At 37.9% G+C, this 20469-nt stretch overlaps 1 protein-coding gene across 1 annotated transcript in view; it reads left to right on the top strand.

The window, feature by feature from the left end:
- Positions 1 to 20469, top strand: part of TTC3 (tetratricopeptide repeat domain 3) — a 79782-nt gene that overhangs the window by 20919 nt on the left and 38394 nt on the right. The window contains exons 10-21 of the mRNA XM_081799854.1: positions 222 to 342; positions 3229 to 3351; positions 4148 to 4249; positions 5285 to 5377; positions 6247 to 6311; positions 7298 to 7434; positions 9557 to 9883; positions 12217 to 12468; positions 15494 to 15540; positions 16495 to 16551; positions 17089 to 17159; positions 18620 to 18784. Of these exons, the coding sequence (XP_081655980.1) occupies positions 222 to 342; positions 3229 to 3351; positions 4148 to 4249; positions 5285 to 5377; positions 6247 to 6311; positions 7298 to 7434; positions 9557 to 9883; positions 12217 to 12468; positions 15494 to 15540; positions 16495 to 16551; positions 17089 to 17159; positions 18620 to 18784 (1560 nt within the window). The remainder of the gene's footprint in view (positions 1 to 221; positions 343 to 3228; positions 3352 to 4147; positions 4250 to 5284; positions 5378 to 6246; positions 6312 to 7297; positions 7435 to 9556; positions 9884 to 12216; positions 12469 to 15493; positions 15541 to 16494; positions 16552 to 17088; positions 17160 to 18619; positions 18785 to 20469) is intronic.

Consider the following 20469-nt stretch of genomic DNA (forward strand, 5'->3'; position numbering starts at 1 on the left):
GAGAGAATGAGAGAGAGCGAGTACATGAGAGGGGGAGGGTCAGAGGGAAAAGCAGACTCCCCGCTGAGCAGGGAGCCCGATGCGGGACTCGATCCCGGGACTCCAGGATCATGACCTGAGCCGAAGGCAGTCGCTTAACCAACTGAGCCACCCAGGCGCCCCGGGAATGAAAATTCCTATCACAGCTTTAATACCTTCTTTCTTCATAATTATGACTTTAGATTTCTAGAAGCTCTCAATCATTTTGAGAAAGCAAGAACCTTGATTTGTCGTCTTCCTGGAGTGTTAACTTGGCCCACAAGTAATGTGATTATTGAAGAGACTCAGCCGGGGAAAATAAAGGTAACCATTTATTTCTTCAGAGACCTTCTTACTAATTAGAAAAGCCCATCTGCACTGACTGACTCGGGTATCAGAAGACAAAGAGGTAGGGGCACTCTGTCCTCAGCATCCCCACATGTGTTTCCCTTTAAAGACTAGTGAGAATCACTAACATTTGTTAAATATTTCCTGTGTGCCAGTCACACAGCTTCCATTTATCATACCTTTAATCTTTTTTTTTTTTTTTTAAAGATTTTATTTATTCATTTGAGAGAGAGAATGGGAGAGAGAGCACGAGAGGGGGGAGGGTCAGAGGGAGAAGCAGACTCCCTGCTGAGCAGGGAGCCCGATGCGGGACTCGATCCCGGGACTCCAGGATCATGACCTGAGCCGAAGGCAGTCGCTTAACCAACTGAGCCACCCAGGCGCCCTATCATACCTTTAATCTTTACAGCAACTCTACAAGATGAGTACTATGATTATTCTCATTTTACTGAAGAGGAAGATTAAGTTAGGGACATTAAGTAATGATCTCAAGGTTAAACAGCTAGGAAGTAGTGGAGGTGGGACTTGCATCTAGGCATTCTGATTTCAGAGCATTCATTATTAAGTAGTATGATTTACTGCTTGTACTTAGAGAAAGGTATAGCATTGTTGTTTCATCATAGTGACTATAATTATTAAGATGGCACTTAAGGACTTGGAAAATATAAATTTGGTCTCGTATCCAGAGACCTAGGATGCTTTGCTAGTTCTGGAAAGACTAAATTATGTGTGGATTGACTAGAGTAGGCCTTTACTTGTGGGGAACCCTGGCGTGTATACAGAACTTGCTTTTGGCTAAAGCTTTTAAAAGCTTAAAACTCAATAATAAAAAGAATTTGATTAAAAGTAGCCATTATACTGGAATTAAAAAAATAAAAAATAAATGAAAAAGTAACCAAAGGATCTGAATAAACCTATCTGCCAAGAATTTCTGCAAATATCCAATAAACCTGTGAAAGATGTTCAACAGCATCAGCTATCAGAGAAATGCAAATTCAAACCATAATGAGATACAACTTCACACACTAGGATGGCTGTACTCAAGAAGGCAGACAATCGAAAGTGTTGATACATATCTCTGGATATGTCTCTGTATCAGAACCCCTGTATGTTGCTGGTAGACATGTAAAATGGTCTGGCAGCTCCCCAATAGAGTAAAGATAGAGTTACCATATGACCCAGCAGTTTCATTCCTAAACTTATACAGAGAAAGGAAAACATATGTTCTCACAAAGATGTGTACGTGAATGTTTATAGCAACACTATTCATAATAGTAAAAAGTGGGAACAGCTCATGTGTCCATCAACTGATGAGTTGTTAAATAAAACCATTCACAAGCCATTCATAAAACCATACAGTGGCGTATCCATACAATTGAATATTATTTGCCCATGAAGAATAATGTACTGATAAGTGCTACAGCATGGGTGAACCTTGAAAACATGCTAAGTAAAAGAAGCCAGACACAAAAGGCCACATGTGTGATTGTATTTATCCAAAAATTCCAGAATAGGCAAATCTGTATTTAGAGACAAAGTAGATTAGTGGTTTCAGGGGGTTGGGGATTGGGAGAAAATGCGGAGGGACTGCTAATGGGGATGGAGTTTTTTGTTGGGTGATAAAACTGTTTAAATTTAGACTGAGGCAGTGGTTGTACGACGCTGTGAATATACTGAAAGCCACTGAACTATATACATTTTAAATGTGTAGATTGTGTGATACGTGAATTATATCTCAACAAAACTGTTTAAAAAAAAAAAATCACTGATGTTCTCTTTATAGTAGATTGGGGTGGAGACAGAGGAGCTCTTGAGAACAAAAAGCCGGCCCTGGAAGCATGGCACAAGGGTCTTGGGGGCTTCAGTGGCAGGGATAATTCTTCAGGGAATGCACAAGATGAATCAGGATGGTAGGATCCCAGGTGAAGTGACACTGGGAAGGAGGAGAAGGGTAGATTCCTAAGGGTTTTTCTACCTCATCTAACTCCCTCTGAGTGCCTAAAGGACATTTCTAAGAGCTATACCTTGTCAAATGAGGCTTGATGATAATAACATGGGATAAAGTTTTGATTCTGACTCTGAAATTCTGAAACTTCCTGTTCAATCTTTTTTTCCAACTTTATCTCTGGATATGTCTATCAGCCTTTTTTTTTGAGGGAGAGAACACGAGTGAATGCGAGAGAGAGAGAATCTCACAACCCTGAGATCATGACCTGAGCCCAAATCAAGAGTCAGGCGCTTAACCAGCTGAACCACCCAGGTGCCCCGTGTATCAACATCCTTCTAAAAAAGAAAAACTAAGGGGCGCCTGGGTGGCTCAGTCGGTTGAGCATCTGCCTTTGGCTCAGGTCATGATCCCAGGGTCCTGGGATCGAGCCCCAGGTTTGGCTCCCTGCTCAGTGGGGAGCCTGCTTCTCCCTCTCCTCCTGGCTTGTGCTCTCTATCTATGTCTCTCTTTCAAATAAAGAAAATCTTTTTTTTTTTTTTTTTTTTTAAAGATTTTATTTATTTGAGACAGAGAGAATGAGAGAGAGAGAGCACATGAGAGGGGGGAGGGTCAGAGGGAGAAGCAGGCTCCCTGCAGAGCAGAGAGCCCGATGCGGGACTCGATCCAGGGACTCCAGGATCATGACCTGAGCCGAAGGCAGTCGCTTAACCAACTGAGCCACCCAGGCGCCCAAATAAAGAAAATCTTTAAAAAGAAAAACTTTAGAAGTTATATGTAGTTTATTCTTCACTAAAAAACATTTTGTCATTCATTCCTATGCTGAAAGTATTTTGATGGCAAGAGGTTATTGAAATCATAAGCATTTTATTGACAAATTAGTGTTGTGATATTATTTTTGTTTATTTTTGTTTTAGATGCTGTTAGAGAAATTTATTGAAGAATGCAGGTTCCCTCCAGTGCCAGATGCCATTTGTTGCTATCAGAAGTGCCGTGGATATTCCAAAATCCAGATATATATAACTGATCCAGACTTCAAGGTATAGGCATAATGTACATACTTTACATAATGAATGTACAGTAGGACAGTAACTTGTAGAATTGTGCCTTAAAATGGATTCAGAACAAATTCTGTAACTGGAGGTACTCAAGTTCTCTGCTGTAGGCAGTTTTATGTCCTCTTGTCTACCCTATCCCCTGGACTTCTGTAGGTCTGCATCATCTCATTTGGGAACCCAGAGCCACTAAGTAAACACTGAGTGCAGGGGTAGTCACCTAAGAAGGCAGGCTGGCTAATTCTATTTCCCCTTTTTAGCCACTGTTCATATAACTTGCCTATTTCAAAGGAGCCTAGGAAAGAAAATGAGATTATTACTTCTGACTGGTTGCAATTTTAATTTCTTGTAAAATTTGAGTCCAGGAATCTAAAGGCTGTTGTGACCACTGAATTATCTCCTGGAGACCTAAGTCTGTAACCAGGTCTGGCACTTAATTGAGTTCCTGGGCCTTAGTTTATTCAAGAAGATAGTTACTGCCTATTCTCCCTGGTTAGTAGATCAGATGAATGTTTATAAAATATTTGATACTGTAAAGGATAATACGTCTGTACGCTATGGAAATGAGTATGTCAGTCAAGTTCTCTGTCTCTAGACTAGGCGTTTAGGGGTATAGAAGCATTGTACTTCCCCGGGAGAGAATGTGATGTTTAGTTATATTTGCCTGGTTAATGCAGACAGCTCTCCCTTTATCTTAATATGTGTGTTGTGATTGTGAAAGAAGAGTGTGTATGTGTAGACATATTTAAATGTGTATTTAAACACTGTTTTAAACCCCTAGGGTTTTATACGAATCAGCTGCTGCCAATACTGTAAAATAGAATTTCACATGAACTGTTGGAAGAAGTTGAAAACAACAACTTTTAATGATAAAATTGACAAGGTAAGTTCACATAGTCTGGATTTTGTAGTGTGCGTAATTTATGTTGATTTTTTTCCCTGAGAATCTTCAGGAAAAGTTTTTAGTGAATATAAGTTCCTCTCTGTGCATTCTAAACATAACTAAAAAGTTTTAAATGATAAAGTAGAAAATCAGTTTTTCTTTTTATTTTATACTGGCATAAGGGCAATAACCATAGAGGCCTTTAATAAATTGTTTAACCAGTTTTTATATTAGGAATCTTATCAAAAATAAAAGTTTAAATGAGAAAACTCATGTAAGCCCCTATTCTTGTTGGAGAAAAGAGTAAGGTGCTTGTGCTAGGTATTTATTAGCAAGAGGAATTATTCAAGTTTGGTAGAAATAAGTTCTCACATTTTATGCATTTTCACATAGTTAACTAAAGATACAATGATATAACCAAATAATTGTTGCCATTGAGTCACTTTTGCTATATCTTTGTCTGACATTAACTCAGTTTCTCTAGTTACACATGCACCCTTAGTGCTCTTAACCATTCCCGTGAGTTAAAACACTCCCTGTAAATTAGTCACCTTGCACTAGGATATACGGAAGTAATACACAACCCAAGTATCTTGATTTATAATAAGAAAAGTTCATCTCTTGCTTACGTTTATTGTCCTAGAGTTCTGCGGCTGTGGGCCAGCAGCTCTTGTCTGTGTAGCTGTGTTCTTTGTTTCTGAATTGAGGTTGAAGAGTGACTGGAACATCTTCCTGTGGCAGAGAGTAAAGAGCAATGGCCAGTCTATTCAGTGTTTCTTAAAGCTTTTGCGTGGACATATGTACATTATGTCAGCTCACTCTGCATTGACCAAAGCAAGTCACGTGGTCAGCCCTACAGCTGGAAGTATATTCCTTCTACAAGGGAGGCTCTGAAAGTCAGAAGACAAGGAGCAGGGACTTCCATTGCCTCCCTAAAGGAGGTTTTAGACATATCTTGACTATTCCTAATGGTTAAAATGGTATACATATATAGATTTATTCTAAGATATAGCACTTGTTTTTTTAATCAAATAGGATTTTCTACAAGGAATTTGTCTTACCCCTGACTGTGAAGGAATCATTTCTAAGATTATCATTTTCAGCAGTGGTGGTCAAGTTAAATGTGAAGTAAGTATCTAATAGAGGGGAAATATTACCAAATTGTTAACCAAAATGTTTATAACTTTTAAAATATTTAAATTTGGGAAGTTGTACAATTTAGATCTTGTGTTTTCCAGGAGAAATGTTCTTTAAGAAAATATAGGAAATATTAGGATGTCAGAATGTATCTTTGCAATGAAGGATTCTCACATTCTTTCATTTCCTAAAAGAGGAGACTTTTTACATTTTAGTTTTACTGTGTTTATTCTTTTTGATAATCTTGTTTTCTTAATCCCCAGTAAACTTACAGGTATTAACAAGGGTGGATGGGGCGCCTGGGTGGCTCAGTTGGTTAAGCGACTGCCTTCGGCTCAGGTCATGATCCTGGAGTCCCGGGATCGAGTCCCGCATCGGGCTCCCTGCTCGGCAGGGAGCCTGCTTCTCTCTCTGACCCTCCCCCCTCTCATGTGCTCTCTGTCTCTCTCATTCTCTCGGTCTCAAATAAATAAATAAAATCTTTAAAAAAAAAAAAAAACAAGGGTGGAGTTCTTAGGAAGGGGGAAGAGTGTTTTGAAGGATTACCTTTCACTTCACTATATGGGAGTGTTAGGAGTGGGTTATTCTAATGGTATTTGTAGTTTATTTGATCTGCTTACTCTTAATTTTTTTTTTTTTTTTTTGAGCTTCCTAAAGTGTGTCTACTCTTTTGTTCCTCTTTTCAGTAAATTGTTTTGCTAAAATTTTCTGGGCTTTTGTCTGGGTCAGAACATCATCCCTATTCTCTATCAAATTGATTATTGACTGTGTGTGCTTCTGAACTGCTTGTTACTTGTGGTTTTGTGCTTTACATCATGGGAGTATGAGACAAATTTTGGATGTCTTTGTTTTATTTAAAGTTTGAACACAAGGTCATAAAAGAAAAGGTTCCTCCAAGACCTATTCTGAAACAGAAATGTTCTAGGTAAGATTTTTAACAATCAATTAGTAGTTTAATGATGTCTATTAGAATATAATTCTGTTAAACGCAGATTTCTAAATTATGCTATTTTTTAAATTGGCTGTATACACATATCCAAATAAGTGGTGTTTAAATGAATTTTATGGATATTTAAAACTTAAAGAGAACTAGCCTATGGTTAAATACTAAAAGCTTGAATAAGAAGCATTATTTGGTGGTTGAATTTTTAAGTAAAATTATGACATTTGATGCTGTGAAATGACATGTTTGATTAATAGCTTTGGCATTTAGATTAAATTTACATACCTAGCTCTCCGTTGTTTAAACTTTAATTTTATCTCTCTTCAGCAAACATTTTTGAACCAATGACTGTTTCTCACCCTGAAAAACTCAATATACTGTCAAAAATATTCACTTCTGTATATATTGTTTAGATCAAATAATTCCAGTCCTTTTTTTCTTCTTCTTCTTTTTGGTCCTGCTTCTTGTCCTCTATTCCAAGAAGTGATTTTTTTCATCATTTGTGACCAAGAAAAAACAAAAGAAAAGATGAATAGAATTATTTGTTGAAACCATACCAACCAAATTCCAGTGTTGTGGGCCATTATTGGGATGTGAAAATAGTATTTTACTGTAGGATCTTTCTTTGAAATGAGTGTACATATGTACTATCTTGCAGGGTAATTTATACCATTTTTATTTACCCTAAGCAGTAACTTATATACATGAAAACATTTGTGCAATGTGTGCATGCCACCCTTAATTAAAAGTTACTCAGTCATTGAGTTCTTGCTTTCATGAAGTAAGTACCCTAATTTTAATTGAACATGTGTCAACGGTTTTTGATACTAAAGAGAAGATGCAGGCCAAGTTCTGAATTAAAAAGGAAACTTCTAGCTTACTACTTGGAGAATGGTTTCTGTAATAGGCAGATAGTTAATTGAGTTTATAACAAAGGTAGATTATCACTAATTGTAAATGCTTATCAGCCTAGAGAAGCTAAGACTGAAAGAAGACAAAAAATTGAAGAGAAAGATCCAAAAAAAGGAAGCAAAAAAATTAGCACAAGAAAGAATGGAAGAGGACTTAAGGGAAAGTAATCCACCCAAAACTGAAGAGCAGAAAGGTATGCTGAAGTCAAAGGCATGATGAGAGTAATATCTTCTTTATTAAGAGCATAAACATAAATATCCATCTTATTGAAATCTAAATTTCAATTCATATTTTAGTACCATCATTTTCTTGTGTTGCTCTGAGATGGGGAGAGTTTGGCATAAAGAGCACTGAATTTGGAAGCAGTACATACACAGGGATAGCGGTACGCTAACTTGAGGCAAGATCTGTGTCAGTTTCCTCATCACCGAAGTGAAGGTGGAAATAATAGCTGACATGCATATTGTATGTTTGATAGTGTTCTATAAACTCCACTGTGCAGATTTAGGTTCTAAAACATTGAACATGAATTAGCTACTAATTATCTGAAATAATGCTGAGTTCAAATAAAGAAGCAGTTCATAAAAGATACTGTAGAGATTACCTAACCCAGCCTTCTGTTTTACGTTTCTCTTGTTATTATTCCCTGATCATCATGGGAATGTGATTATACTGTTCCTGTGAACATATTTACTTGCAGGTTTTTTTCTTAATTAATAAGGGTTTTTTTTTTTAATTGAGGAATAAAGGACATTATAGGAGTTTCAGGTGTACAACATGATGTATATATTGTATATTCATTTATATTGCAAAATGATCACCACAGTAAATCCAGTTAACATCCATCCCAATACATAGTTACAGAATTTGGTTTCTCATGACAAGAACTTTCAAGATCCACTCTTCTAGCTACTTTCAAATATACAATACAGTATTATTATTATTATTATTATTTTTTAAAGATTTTATTTATTTATTTGACAGAGAGAGACATAGCGAGAGAGGGAACACAAGCAGGGGGAGTGGGAGAGGGAGAAGCAGGCTTCCCGCCGAGCAGGGAGCCCAATGCGGGGCTCAGTCCCAGGACCCTGGGATCATGACCTGAGCTGAAGGCAGACGCCCAGTGACTGAGCCACCCAGGCGCCCCTTATTATTATTATTATTTTTTTAAGTAGACTCCACACCCAGCGTGGAGCTCAGTGCAGGGCTTGAACTCATGACCCTGAGATCAAGACCTGAGCTGTGATCAAGAGTTGGACACTTAGCCAACCAACTGAACCACCCAGGCACCCCACAATATAGTAGTATTAACTGTAGTCACCATGCTGTACATTACATCCCCGGGACTACTTTCAGTTTTCAGTTGAAGGAAGTTATTCTTTCTCATTTTCTACTGTGATGGCTGTTCCCAAAATGAAATACTTCCTCTTGTTGTTTTTATTTTTTATTTAGTATTCCATTAATGTTTCACAAATCAATTAAAATTATCTTTCCTACTATAGAAGTCTCCGGTAAATGTTTGTGTTTTAACTTTGGATGCTTCAAGATGCTAAATGGCCATCCATTAGGGAGATGCCTGGGTTGGGAAGATGAACTTCTGAGTGATTTTCCAGCTTGGAATTAACTCCATGGGATCCTGTGGTTTAGGATCCAACAATAAGATGACTAACATAACAATAACTAGCAAATATTAATTGAATTCATAATTAAATGATCCTTTCAACTCCAGAAAAAAAACCCTTTGCGTTCTTAATGATTAAACATAGTTACTGAATATAAAGTATAGGTAGTGGGGCGCCTGGGTGGCTCAGTTGGTTAAGCAACTGCCTTCGGCTCAGGTCATGATCCTGGAGTCCCAGGATCGAGTCCCGCATCGGGCTCCCTGCTCAGCAGGGAGTCTGCTTCTCCCTCTGACCCTCCCCCCTCTAATGCTGTCTCTCTTATTCTCTCCCTCTTAAATAAATAAATAGAATCTTTAAAAAAAAATAAAGTTTAGGGGTAGTGATGAGGCTGGGTTAGGATTGTTGAACTTTATTTTAGAGGAACTAAGTTTTTAGATGTTACATGAGTGGTATAGAGTGAAGGAGATAAGGTATTTTTGATATATTTGATTTAATGTGAACTTTCATATCTTTTGAAAGGTATTGTTAAGTATATTCCAAATTTAAAATTTCTTGAGTTTATTTAAAACATTAAGAATCCATCTGAACCATATTTTATATTATTATGTAATGTTCTATTATTTCTTTCTCAGTTTATATCTTTGCAAATTGGTCCGTTGCTCACTTCAGCTAACCACTTTTATTTGTCCTTAGAAACTGTAGACAATGTTCAGAGTTGCCAGTTCCTTGATGACAGAATTCTGCAGTGCATAAAGCAGTATGCTGACAAGATAAAATCTGGTATTCTGAACACTTCCAAGCTTCTCAAAGAATTGCTTTCTTGGAAGGTTTTAAGCACAGAAGACTACACAACCTGTTTTTCTAGCAGAAATTTTCTAAATGAAGCAGTGGACTATGTCATTCGTCACTTGATTCAAGAAAAGAATAGAGTAAAGACCAGGATATTTCTGCATGTTTTGAGCGAGCTTAAAGAAGTGGAGCCAAAATTAGCCGCCTGGATCCAGAAACTTAACAGCTTCGGTATGCCACTGAGCTCTAGAGCTGCGGCTTAGTAGGAAGGGTGGACTTCGGCCTCTGATCCCTTTTTCGTTTTTCTGTCATCATTTATGATTTTTTAAAATGTAGGACTACAGATTTGTATGGTTAAAAGTACTATTTCCTCCCAACTCACAATTTAGGTTATTTTATAGATAGGTTACAGTACACTTTCAAAAGGTGTAAACACAAGAAAGTTTAGTCAGAAAATCCAGCCCTGTATTTTGCTAAACTATTTGTAAATGTGTAAACGAAGTGAATCCTAGGCAGGTCATGGGTCAATAGCGCCCCCTGGAGGTGGCTGTCTGAGTGCCCTCCGGGATTGTGCAATTCTGTAGTCAGATTCCTTGGAAAATTTAGAGGAAGAGTGGATGGAACTAATTGCTTAGGATCGCTGAAGGCAAATCTGTATCTAAGGATTATGAGAAAAATACGCTGAGGTTGAATCTCATGATTATAAAACTCTGCTACTGTTCCTGATTTTCCTAATTTGGTGGAAGAAGACCCTGCCCTCCCCCCAAGGAGGCTCTTTGCCCAAGGCCATGCAGGGACTGCAGAAAGCAGCTGCAGATAGAGTTGTGATCTAATACTAGATTGAGATTTCTCTGGGTACGTACCAGGGCACTGTTTATCTCGGTGACTGTGGTGGTAACTGGCCTCAGATAGTGGATGATTCAATTGGCAGCTGTTGGATACAAGGCCAGTGGGAGCTACAGCGGAGCAGTCCAAAGGGTGAGACTGCCACACCTCTGCAAGTCACCCCCACCTGTTGGAATTTTTAGGGACATGGAGCTCTTAGAATTCTAGAGTTTCAGAGAATATATTGATAAATTTCTGTCCGTAGAAACAAAGGAAGATGGCAGGAAGCTCAGCATAGTTGATAGCTAAGTGTTGCTGCTTTGAGCATAGGTCTGCATGGGTTTCTGGTCCCAGGAAATCACTCTTCGGTGATAAGGTTGTCATTTGCATCTATTAACAATCAAATAAGTAAATTATAATGTTATTTTTAACTTTAATCTGCTTTGGAAGATAGATTCAGGAGAAGGAAGCTTTCTGGTTATGCTTATGTGGGCAAGAGTGCCGGCCACTGTTCTTTTAGTGTACTGTAGCATTTTGAGTGTTATAGCTCACTGATGGAAATGTTAATGTGTCCTTTTGATATAATTCACATTTATTCTGAAGATTAAAGGCATTTTAATAAGTATATAGATACTATTTAAAGTTGCGGTTTTTATTTTTAAAAAGTTCTAAAATGACTTCAAGCATGTTAATTAGTAAGATTATACTATATCCCTGATGTACAGCTCATATTTATTTATTAGAGGCCAGTAATTTCCCATTCCTGGAATTTTACTTCCTTCTCAACAAAAAGTCTATACTGTAGGGTCACATCATATGCATATTTAACATGAGAGGTCAGTTTATATGTGGGATGTGGGGGAGAGTAAAGTTTTAATACTAGAATTGACCTCTTGCCTTCCCTTCAATGAGCACATTTTTCATGCAGCAGGACCTCTGCAAGGTAACTGTTTCATCTGGAGGAAACAGCCATCCAGGGTAATTTTGACTCAGCAGTCTGCTTCATGTGCTGACTGAGAAACTATGGCTGACATAAGAGGCGATTGTGCTGTATTCGATGTGGGTGGGAAGATGGACCAGAACTAGTCTTTGCCTTTGGTAGCTGTGTTAGTAAGGGTAGGGGCTCACCATCCCTTCAGAACAGTGCTGTGAGGTTGCAGCCACTTCTTTTTCTGATTTTTTAGAAGGTGGAATAAAAGTGGGAATAGTGACCATCCTGATTTTTGGAGGAGGGAAAGGAGTCATTAATGGAGGTGTTGGGGGGTTTGTTTACCCCTTTCCTGTTGTAAAGGCTCTTGGTCTTGGAAAGCATTTGCATATTCTTGTTACTATGGAATATATGTAGAAAAGCACTAAAATCTTGCTGGTTTGTACTGATTAGAATGAAAATCTTTTTGAATTAGTAAAAGTTGTTATATTTTTACAGGAATTTAATGCCTTGTTTTCATTGCCAAAGTCTAATAAAAATGACCATAGAAGCTTATAAGATATGAGCTATTATGTAAGAAGCCTTTGGCCCACCTTATTCAACTAATAGATAAGAACTATTGTAATTAGCATATCATTAAGTGGTATTCCTAAAATGCAAAATAGCTCGAACAAGTTTGTAATCAGATATGTGTTTTCACTGAAAATGTCGGCAAACTATAACCGAACTGCTTTCAGAGATGTAAAATTGAATGTGATTTTATGGTATATGATTTTCCCTTTTTCTGATTTGGGTTTTGTTTTTTTTATAGGTTTAGATGCCACAGGACCTTTTTTTTCTTGTTATGGAGCGTCTCTTAAGGAGCTTGATTTTAGCATCATGACTTTTCTCTGGAATGAGAAATATGGTCATAAACTAGCCTCTATAGAGGGAAAGCAACTTGATTACTTCTGTGAGCCAACATCACTGAAGGAAGCGCGGTGTTTAATATGGCTGCTAGAAGAGCACAGAGACAAGTTCCCCGCACTGCATAATGCTCTAGATGAGTTCTTTGACATAATGGGTGTGTGAGCTGAGTTTCAATTTATATTATATCTGGGCTGGGGGGGGAATACAAATCTGTGAAGGACCTAGCTTATTTAATACTTGGCAAAATAGTGAGAATTATTATGGTACACCTGCTTATTTGGGCAAGTAAGTGATTAAGAAGAGTGGTTTTTTGTTTTGTTTTGATGTCATAAAATGTTTTTACTCTGTTGAGCTAAGTGTTATAGGGGTGCTCAGATGGGTGTGTTACACTAATTGCACACCATACTGTTCTCATCTTAGATACATTGACAGTATCATGGCAAAGGTTGCATATTAAATGGACAGAATTTATCAGTAAATGGTTTAAATTGTAACCTTCAAGAAAACATCGCCCTGCAGAGGAGGTGATATTTGCAGAATCTAGAAATAGCACAGCTGTTGTAGTGGGAAAACTTAGATTGGGGTGGGAAAACTTAGACTGGGGAGTCGGGAAAAGTAGGCTGTGGCCCAGCTTCTGCCCTAATTCAGTTGATTAGTTTTTACTACTGCTTTAAGGCCCCTGCCCGAGCTGGGTGTTAGCCAGGAACTCAGAAATGCTTATGCTAGTCCCTGCCCTCAAGGACCTTATATTGTGGAAAAGGGAATAAGATGAATATACAAATAACTAATATGGACATAAGCTCAGTAAGAGAGGACCAGAAAGAGTGCTGGCGGTTCAAATGGAGGATCGAGCACTTGTGTTCTTCCTGGGGAAGATGAAGCCTTGGTGCAGGGCTAGAGTCCGAGCTGTGAACATGGATGTAGTCGGATTGGTGGACATCAGACTTAGAGACATGGGGTTGAGAGGAGTTGGGTCACCTGTTTGGGTAGCAGCATGGAGTCCCAGTTTAGCAGAATAGGGTGACTAGCAGTTAATTCCTTAGCTTCTCTTGGATCTTAGTTTCTTCATCATTGAAGTTATAGGATTTGGAGCCAATGGTCTCTGTGGTCCCATTTTGCTTCAGAATTCTAATATTCTTAGATTCTAAACTGATTTTAACTTATTCTCTTTGGTACTTAGTGTGTGTCTTATGATACCCCTCCCCCCTTTTCCCTCAGCATTTCTCAGCACCTCCTTTACGGACTGTCAGGAGTTAGACTTTTAAATTTCATGCTTTTTTTTTTTTTTTTTTTAAGATTTTATTTATTTATTTGAGACAGAGAGAATGAGAGAGATAGAGCACATGAGAGGGGGGAGGGTCAGAGGGAGAAGCAGACTCCCTGCCGAGCAGGGAGCCCGATGCGGGACTCGATCCAGGGACTCCAGGATCATGACCTGAGCCGAAAGCAGTCGCTTAACCAACTGAGCCACCCAGGCGCCCTTCATGCTTTTTTTTTAAAGGGCACATTAAAAGGTCTGGCCTTGTACAAAAGTATCACACATTACAAAGTTCATATGTAAAAGGAACTAAGAAGCCTGCTTTTGTTGTGGTTCTTAGGAAGGAGCACTTTCAAATATAAGATGGCTTTATTTTTCCAGGACACGGCTTCGTGACTGGAGGCAACATGCTACTTGATAGCCTGAATTTATTGCCATCAGTTTGCTGCTGCTGGTAATACAATGCTATCCGGCAACTGAGCTTATAAAACCTGATGCTTGGATCACACAACAAAATAACTAAAAAGGACACCCTCTTAGTGTGCATTTTTTTGTACCCCAACTATGCAGTCCATCTGGCTGACTGTTCCTCTGCTTTTAGTCATAGTCTGAAGCCACCAGCCAAATGACCAGCCATCCCAACAGATTTTCCCCTCTAATAGCTCTGCTTCTCACTCTTATCCCAGATATTTTCAGTTTTATCTCTTTTCATTTAAAGGGATGATTATATTTCTTAAAACTTTTCAGAATCCACTGGTCTTGTAAATAAAAGTATTCAATAATGTCACCAATGCTATGATAATTTGGAGTTCCAGCCTCTCTCCTGAACTCTGTATACTCTTTTCCTGTATTTCTTTGTAGACAGCTAACAGGCCCCTTAAGAGCAGTGTGGCTGAACCCACTTATTATATCCCTAGAGATCTGTTTTTCCTAAAATTATTCTTAGTAACATTGTTGTATATCTTGTATCTAAGCAGGAAACCCTGAAATTAGTCTCAGTTCTTCCTTTTTCCTATTACCCTGTGTTTAGTTTGTCACTGGTCCAGTAAGCTTTATCTTTGATCTGTCCTTTCCTGTCCATCTCCATTTCCCTACGTCAGAGCCTTAGTAATCTCTCCGTGATTAGACCATCCTGGTAGCCTCCAAACTGGTCTCTGTGCCTCTAGACCTTCCCATCCAGATCTTCCTCTTATATTGCCACTAGTGACTCTTCTAGAACATCTGATTCTGTAACGATTTTGTTAAACACTTCATTTTGCCTACATATTAAATTCACATCATCTGTCTGGGTTTATCATCACTCTCCCCATCTGCCCTCTGTATATACATCTCATTTCTTGAAAGTGCCCAAACCTTCCTTGTGCTTTCCTGCCTTGTGTCTTTGCTCAGACATTTCCTCCGACCATGTCTTACTCCTTTGCTTGTTTATTTCAAGTCTCACTTTAATATTGCCTCCCCACCTCCAAGTCCTCCCTGACCTCTCCTTGGGCCTTTATCCTTGAAAACTTTATTATTCCATCAGTTTTGTTTCCATTGTCTTTGTTGAGGCACTTAGCACACTGGGTTACAAGTATTTACCTGTTAGTGTATTTTGCACAATACAAGTTTAGAACACAGCTTGTCTGTGGCAGGGACTATTCTCTGCATTTCTGTATTCCTGGCACCTAGCATAGAGTTTGACCCCCAGAAAACACTCAAATCATGCTGAATTGGATTCACATTTTGTGGTTCTTTGTGATTGGTTTCCATTTATTTGGCCTTTTTGCTCTTGGTTTTTTAAAATAATTTGTGTCAAAGTTAAATAAGGAGTAGAACATAGTGGATGATAGTAGTATCTGGGGTGGTTCTCTTTAAGGCTTAATGTGTTGTTTGGCAGTGCAAAATTTTCATTTTCTCACAAATCATTGGTATTTTCCTACAGACAGCCGCTGTACTGTATTAAGGAAACAAGACAGTGGCGATGTGCCGGTAAGTTACTTGATCGCTTTAACTGTAGTGTGCTAATCTGTGTTAGCCAAAGGAAGAGAGGAGTACCCAGGCCAGTGTTTATTTACATCACAGTGGCATTCTAGAACCAAATCTGGAGGATTTCTGGCTGATTTATGCTAATTTATTAGACAGTTAATACCAATCTTCCTCTTAGAGTGACAGCAAACTTGGAGGCTTAAATTAGGCAGTGTCCATAAAGTTTTGCAACTAATAAATGTTAATCTCAGAAATAGGGAAGGAGTTGTTGAGTCATCTCCTGGCATAAAAATGAAAAGTTATCTGTAATGATTAAAATTTTAATGTTTTGCTCTGTAAGGAAAATAAAGAGACTTTGTTTTGAATGGCTCCAAACTGAGTTTAAGTTAAAATAATCCCAGAGTTTTTCTTAGTAGGTTGTGGCAGTTTTCAGACAGAAAGATGCTTATTTACTGATTTTTAGGATCAGGTCATCTGTACTTGAAAATTTGTCTTAATCTGCTGTTAAATACTGCCCAGCTAAATATGGAAACACAGATAACACACCCATGGGAAGTTAAATGTCTTTTAAGTCCACTGTGACCCCAGAGTTTGGCCAGGTGTAGAGTGTCTAGTTTAGCTTAGTAAAAGGAATGTCATTAGAACGCTAGTAGCATATAACTGGAATTACTCTAAAAGACTGATTAATTGCTTGAAATAACATAAACCTTCTTACAAATGAGTTTAAAATGTTGGAGCAATTTTAGTTATAACATAGTCAAAATTGAGCTTTCTCTTATTTTCTGTTATAAATCATAACACTAGGGCTAACATACTAAATGTTACATTTGTTGAGCATTTTTGTTATTTTTGTTACATGTATTCAACTTGTGGCTAAAACAAGTATGATATTTTTATTTTGAGCTTCGTAATTCTGTTATTTGAGTTTTCATTGTTTTTTCCCCTCCATTTTTCCAGTTTAATTCTGCTAAGATAAAAAATAAAGGCAAGAAAAAGAAGCCAAAAGATTCAAAGGTACATTTTCTGTATCAATTCTTGTATAAAGTAATTGAATATATAAATTAGAATTAACCAATTTGGGGGGATATTTTGAAGCATTTTGTAGAGAAAGACTTCTTTTTTTTTTAAGATTTAATCTAAAATTTGCTCCAATCCAATGAGATAAATAGGGTCCTGTTTATCTTACGGTGGGTTCTCCTTGGCTGTCATATATGTGGGGGCTCAGGAGGGCAGGAGTTGAGACAGGGAACAAATATTAGAGGAGGAGGAGCATGAGAGCAGCTGTTTGTAAGTTCCACTAAAATTTGTCTTTTTATCTTTGACATTTAAAATTTTTTTGGAGCATTGAAAGCTACCTAAATGTTAATTTGGGCATATTTATGGCTGTTGAACTTTTATTACTATGTGTTCCTATACACAAGAAAAATTTAGATGAGTCATATATTGGCAGTTTGCATGCTTATTTATATAAGCGTTCATCAGTTTTAATGCTAATTTTTTCATGGAATCTTAAGGTGGAAAATCATTTTCATTTTTCTGTCTTTTAAATAGCCTATGTTAGTGGGGTCTGGAACAGCTTCAGTAACAAATAATGAGACTATCACTTCAGGTGAAGACCATAAGTAAGTACAATTAAAATTTTTTACTTCCTTTTAACTCAAGTGTATTAACTCAGCAAGTGGTGTTAATTTAACGTAAATTAAACTTGTGTTTTATTTCCCTAACTTCACTGTCTAAAGATGTGCATCTGTTATGACAAGCTGGTGTGATCCATCTTGGTTGAATTTATAGCATGGCTTGTCTGCATTAAGAATTCATACAAATTACATTAAGATCACTGGGCTAATGACGTTTATTAGATCAGTTTGGGAGCTTACTATGTGCAAGATACTTGGGAAAATCCTAGAAAATAGTCCTTAAAATGTTCAGTGAAAAGAATGACCTATGGATAATCACTAGAATGTTTGCTATAGTAGGATTGAGGAAGACGTTTCGGAAGCTGTATATGATGTTGTGTTTTTTTTTTTTTAAGATTTTATTTATTCATTTGAGAGAGAGAGCACAAGCAGGGGGAGAGGCAGAGGGAGAGGGAGAAGCAGACTCTGCTGAGCAGGGAGCCTGATGCAGGGCTCGATCCCAGGACCCTGGGATCATGACCTGAGCCGAAGGCAGATGCTTAACCATCTGAGCCACCCAGGCGCCCCTGATGTTGCGGTTTAACCTTAGATGTGAGCAATTTTCAGTTGTGTCTGGTTGTTGAAACTGAGTTTTCAGGAAACAGACATAAGAAGAAGTAAAAGTAGTGAGTAGCAGTGACCTTTTTATGTCATATTCCTTGATGGACTAGAAGCCTACAATTTTTTTTTTCACATTTCTTAAAGGAGTTTTCATAACAGCTTTTTTCCCACAGTCATTTTCATGGATTCTTTAAGTGGAGGAATTATTTTAAGTTAAAATAGTAATAGCCTATACTTAGATAACACTTATGGTACCACGTGCTATTCCATTAGCTTTACATCTATAAACTCATTGAATCCAGTCTTCCACTCTAAGAGGTAAGTACTGTTATTATGTCCATTTTACAGATAAGGAGGCTACTCATGCACAGTATAGTTGAATGGTATAGTTGAGTGATGTGCCCAAGAACCTGAAGCTTGTAAATAGCAGAGCCAAAGAATATAACCCAGGAATCTGGTTTTAGAACTCACACTGAAACTACCACATCTTTTTACAAATGCTAGAATCTTATATTTTAGGAAAAAAAAAATCTTTTTATAATAAAATCCTTCATTTTTCTCTTTAACAAGTTACAATTAATGTAACATTGATACTTTTAAAACCAGGAGTTTCAAAAAATTTGCTCTTGGGAGCAAGGGTAGGTACTTAATTAAAAGTGCTTACTCAGTGGTCAGGCGAAGATGTATAATTGTGGAAGGGTAACTTTTCTACATTTAATTCTCTGGTAGTGTTTTTTTGCATTGTAAAGCTGAGTAATATGTTACTATCTTTACATTTATTTCAATTTAAATATTATCTGGGTCACCTCACAAGTTTATGATTCACAAAATTGTTTTTTTATCAGCAGACGCAATTCAAATTCTGCAGGCCCATTTGTGGTACCTGACCACCTTCGGCAAGATGTAGAAGAATTTGAAGCTATCTATGAGCAGCACAGTAGTGAATATGTTGTCCGTAATAAGAAGCTGTGGGACATTAACCCAAAACAAAAGTGTTCAACTCTGTATGAGTAAGTAGTTTAACATGCCTACAAGTATTATTTTATACTGATGCTGCCAGTTAAAGATCGCAAGTTGTTTGTGTCAATTGTGCTTATTAAAGGAATCATTCATTGGCTCACAAACCTGGGGAAGAAAAGTATTTTTACAGCTTTTGGTATTACACAGAGTTAACTGAGTGTTTTTAACTATTAAATTTAGAATCCTAATGATTTATGATTATTAGTGGTTTTGTCAGTTTGAGCTGCTTAATACAGATATTTTCTATTTCTAAAACTGACCTGGTGTATGCTGACAGGACCTATAAAGTTTCCAGCCATAATCTTTTTTTTAAAGATATATTTATTTGAGAGAGAGAGAAAGAGACATACACACACATGTGCATGGGTAGGGGGAGGGGCTGAGGGAGAGAATCTTCAAGCTGAGCGTGGAACCGGACACTGGGTTCAATCTCATGACCCGTGAGGTCATGACCTGAGCCGAAACCAAGAGCTGGACACCTAACGGACTGAGCCATCCAGGCGCCCCCCGCCCAGCCATAATCTTTTATCATGAATTCCAAGGCATACAGTACTCTTCCTTTATCCTTAGTTTTGCTTTCCCAGGTTTCACTTACCTGCCGTCAATCGTGGTCTAGAAGCCGATGGTCCTCCTTCTGACATATTGTCAAAAGGTCATTAGTAGCCTAACATTACCTCACAGTGCCTACGTCTCTCACCTCACTTCATCTCATCGTGTAGGCATTTTATCATCTCCCATCATCACAAGAAGGGCAAGTGCAGTGCAATAAGATATTTTGAGAGAGAGACCACATTCACATAACTTTCATTACAGTATATTGTAACTGTTCTATTTTATTATTAGTTACTGCTATTAATTTCTTATTGCACCTAATTTATAACTTAAACTTTATCATAGGTATGTATGCGTAGGAACAAAACAGTATATATAGAGTTCCGTACTATCTGTGGTTTCAGGCATCCCTAGCAGTCTTGGAACGTATCTCTCATGGATAAGGGTGGAGTTACACATTTGACAAAGAGTAGTTATTGATTATTTGATGATTATTTGATCTTACTGTTCCTTTGTTGATGGATGCGGATGTTTAGCATCTCATAAATCCAGTGACAAGTTAATAAGTCTGAGTGGGGTGGATAAAATAATGGAGTAAAGAGTTCAGGAAAATCTAGAAAGCAGTTAACCATTTTGAGCTTGGTATTATTAAGGTATTGCTACCTTCCTTAAGAAGAGAAATTGAGGGCTAAGACCTGCAGTAAAAAATTAATTTAGAAGCTAACTATTCTCGCAGAAAACCTGTCACACATCCATAATTTAGTCATTCCTTCTGTTTTCCCCAGTTGCATTATTCCTATTCAGTCTAGTTATGCTCATAGGTCCCTCTTCATGGTTTTTCTTTTTCTTTTTTTTTTTTTTAATATTTTATTTATTTATTTGAGAGAGAGAGAATGAGAGACAGAGAGCATGAGAGGGAGGAGGGTCAGAGGGAGAAGCAGACTACCCGCCGAGCAGGGAGCCCGATGCGGGACTTGATCCCGGGACTCCAGGACCATGACCTGAGCCGAAGGCAGTCGCCCAACCAACTGAGCCACCCAGGCGCCCCTTCATGGTTTTTCTTTAGAGTTGAAATGCTGAGCAAATCATATTTCCAGAGAACTTTCCTGGATGACCATATGGA

This window comes from Leptonychotes weddellii, chromosome 1, assembly GCF_054177405.1.
Source record: "Leptonychotes weddellii isolate Sample4059 chromosome 1, ASM5417740v2, whole genome shotgun sequence".
NCBI lineage: Eukaryota > Metazoa > Chordata > Mammalia > Carnivora > Phocidae > Leptonychotes > Leptonychotes weddellii.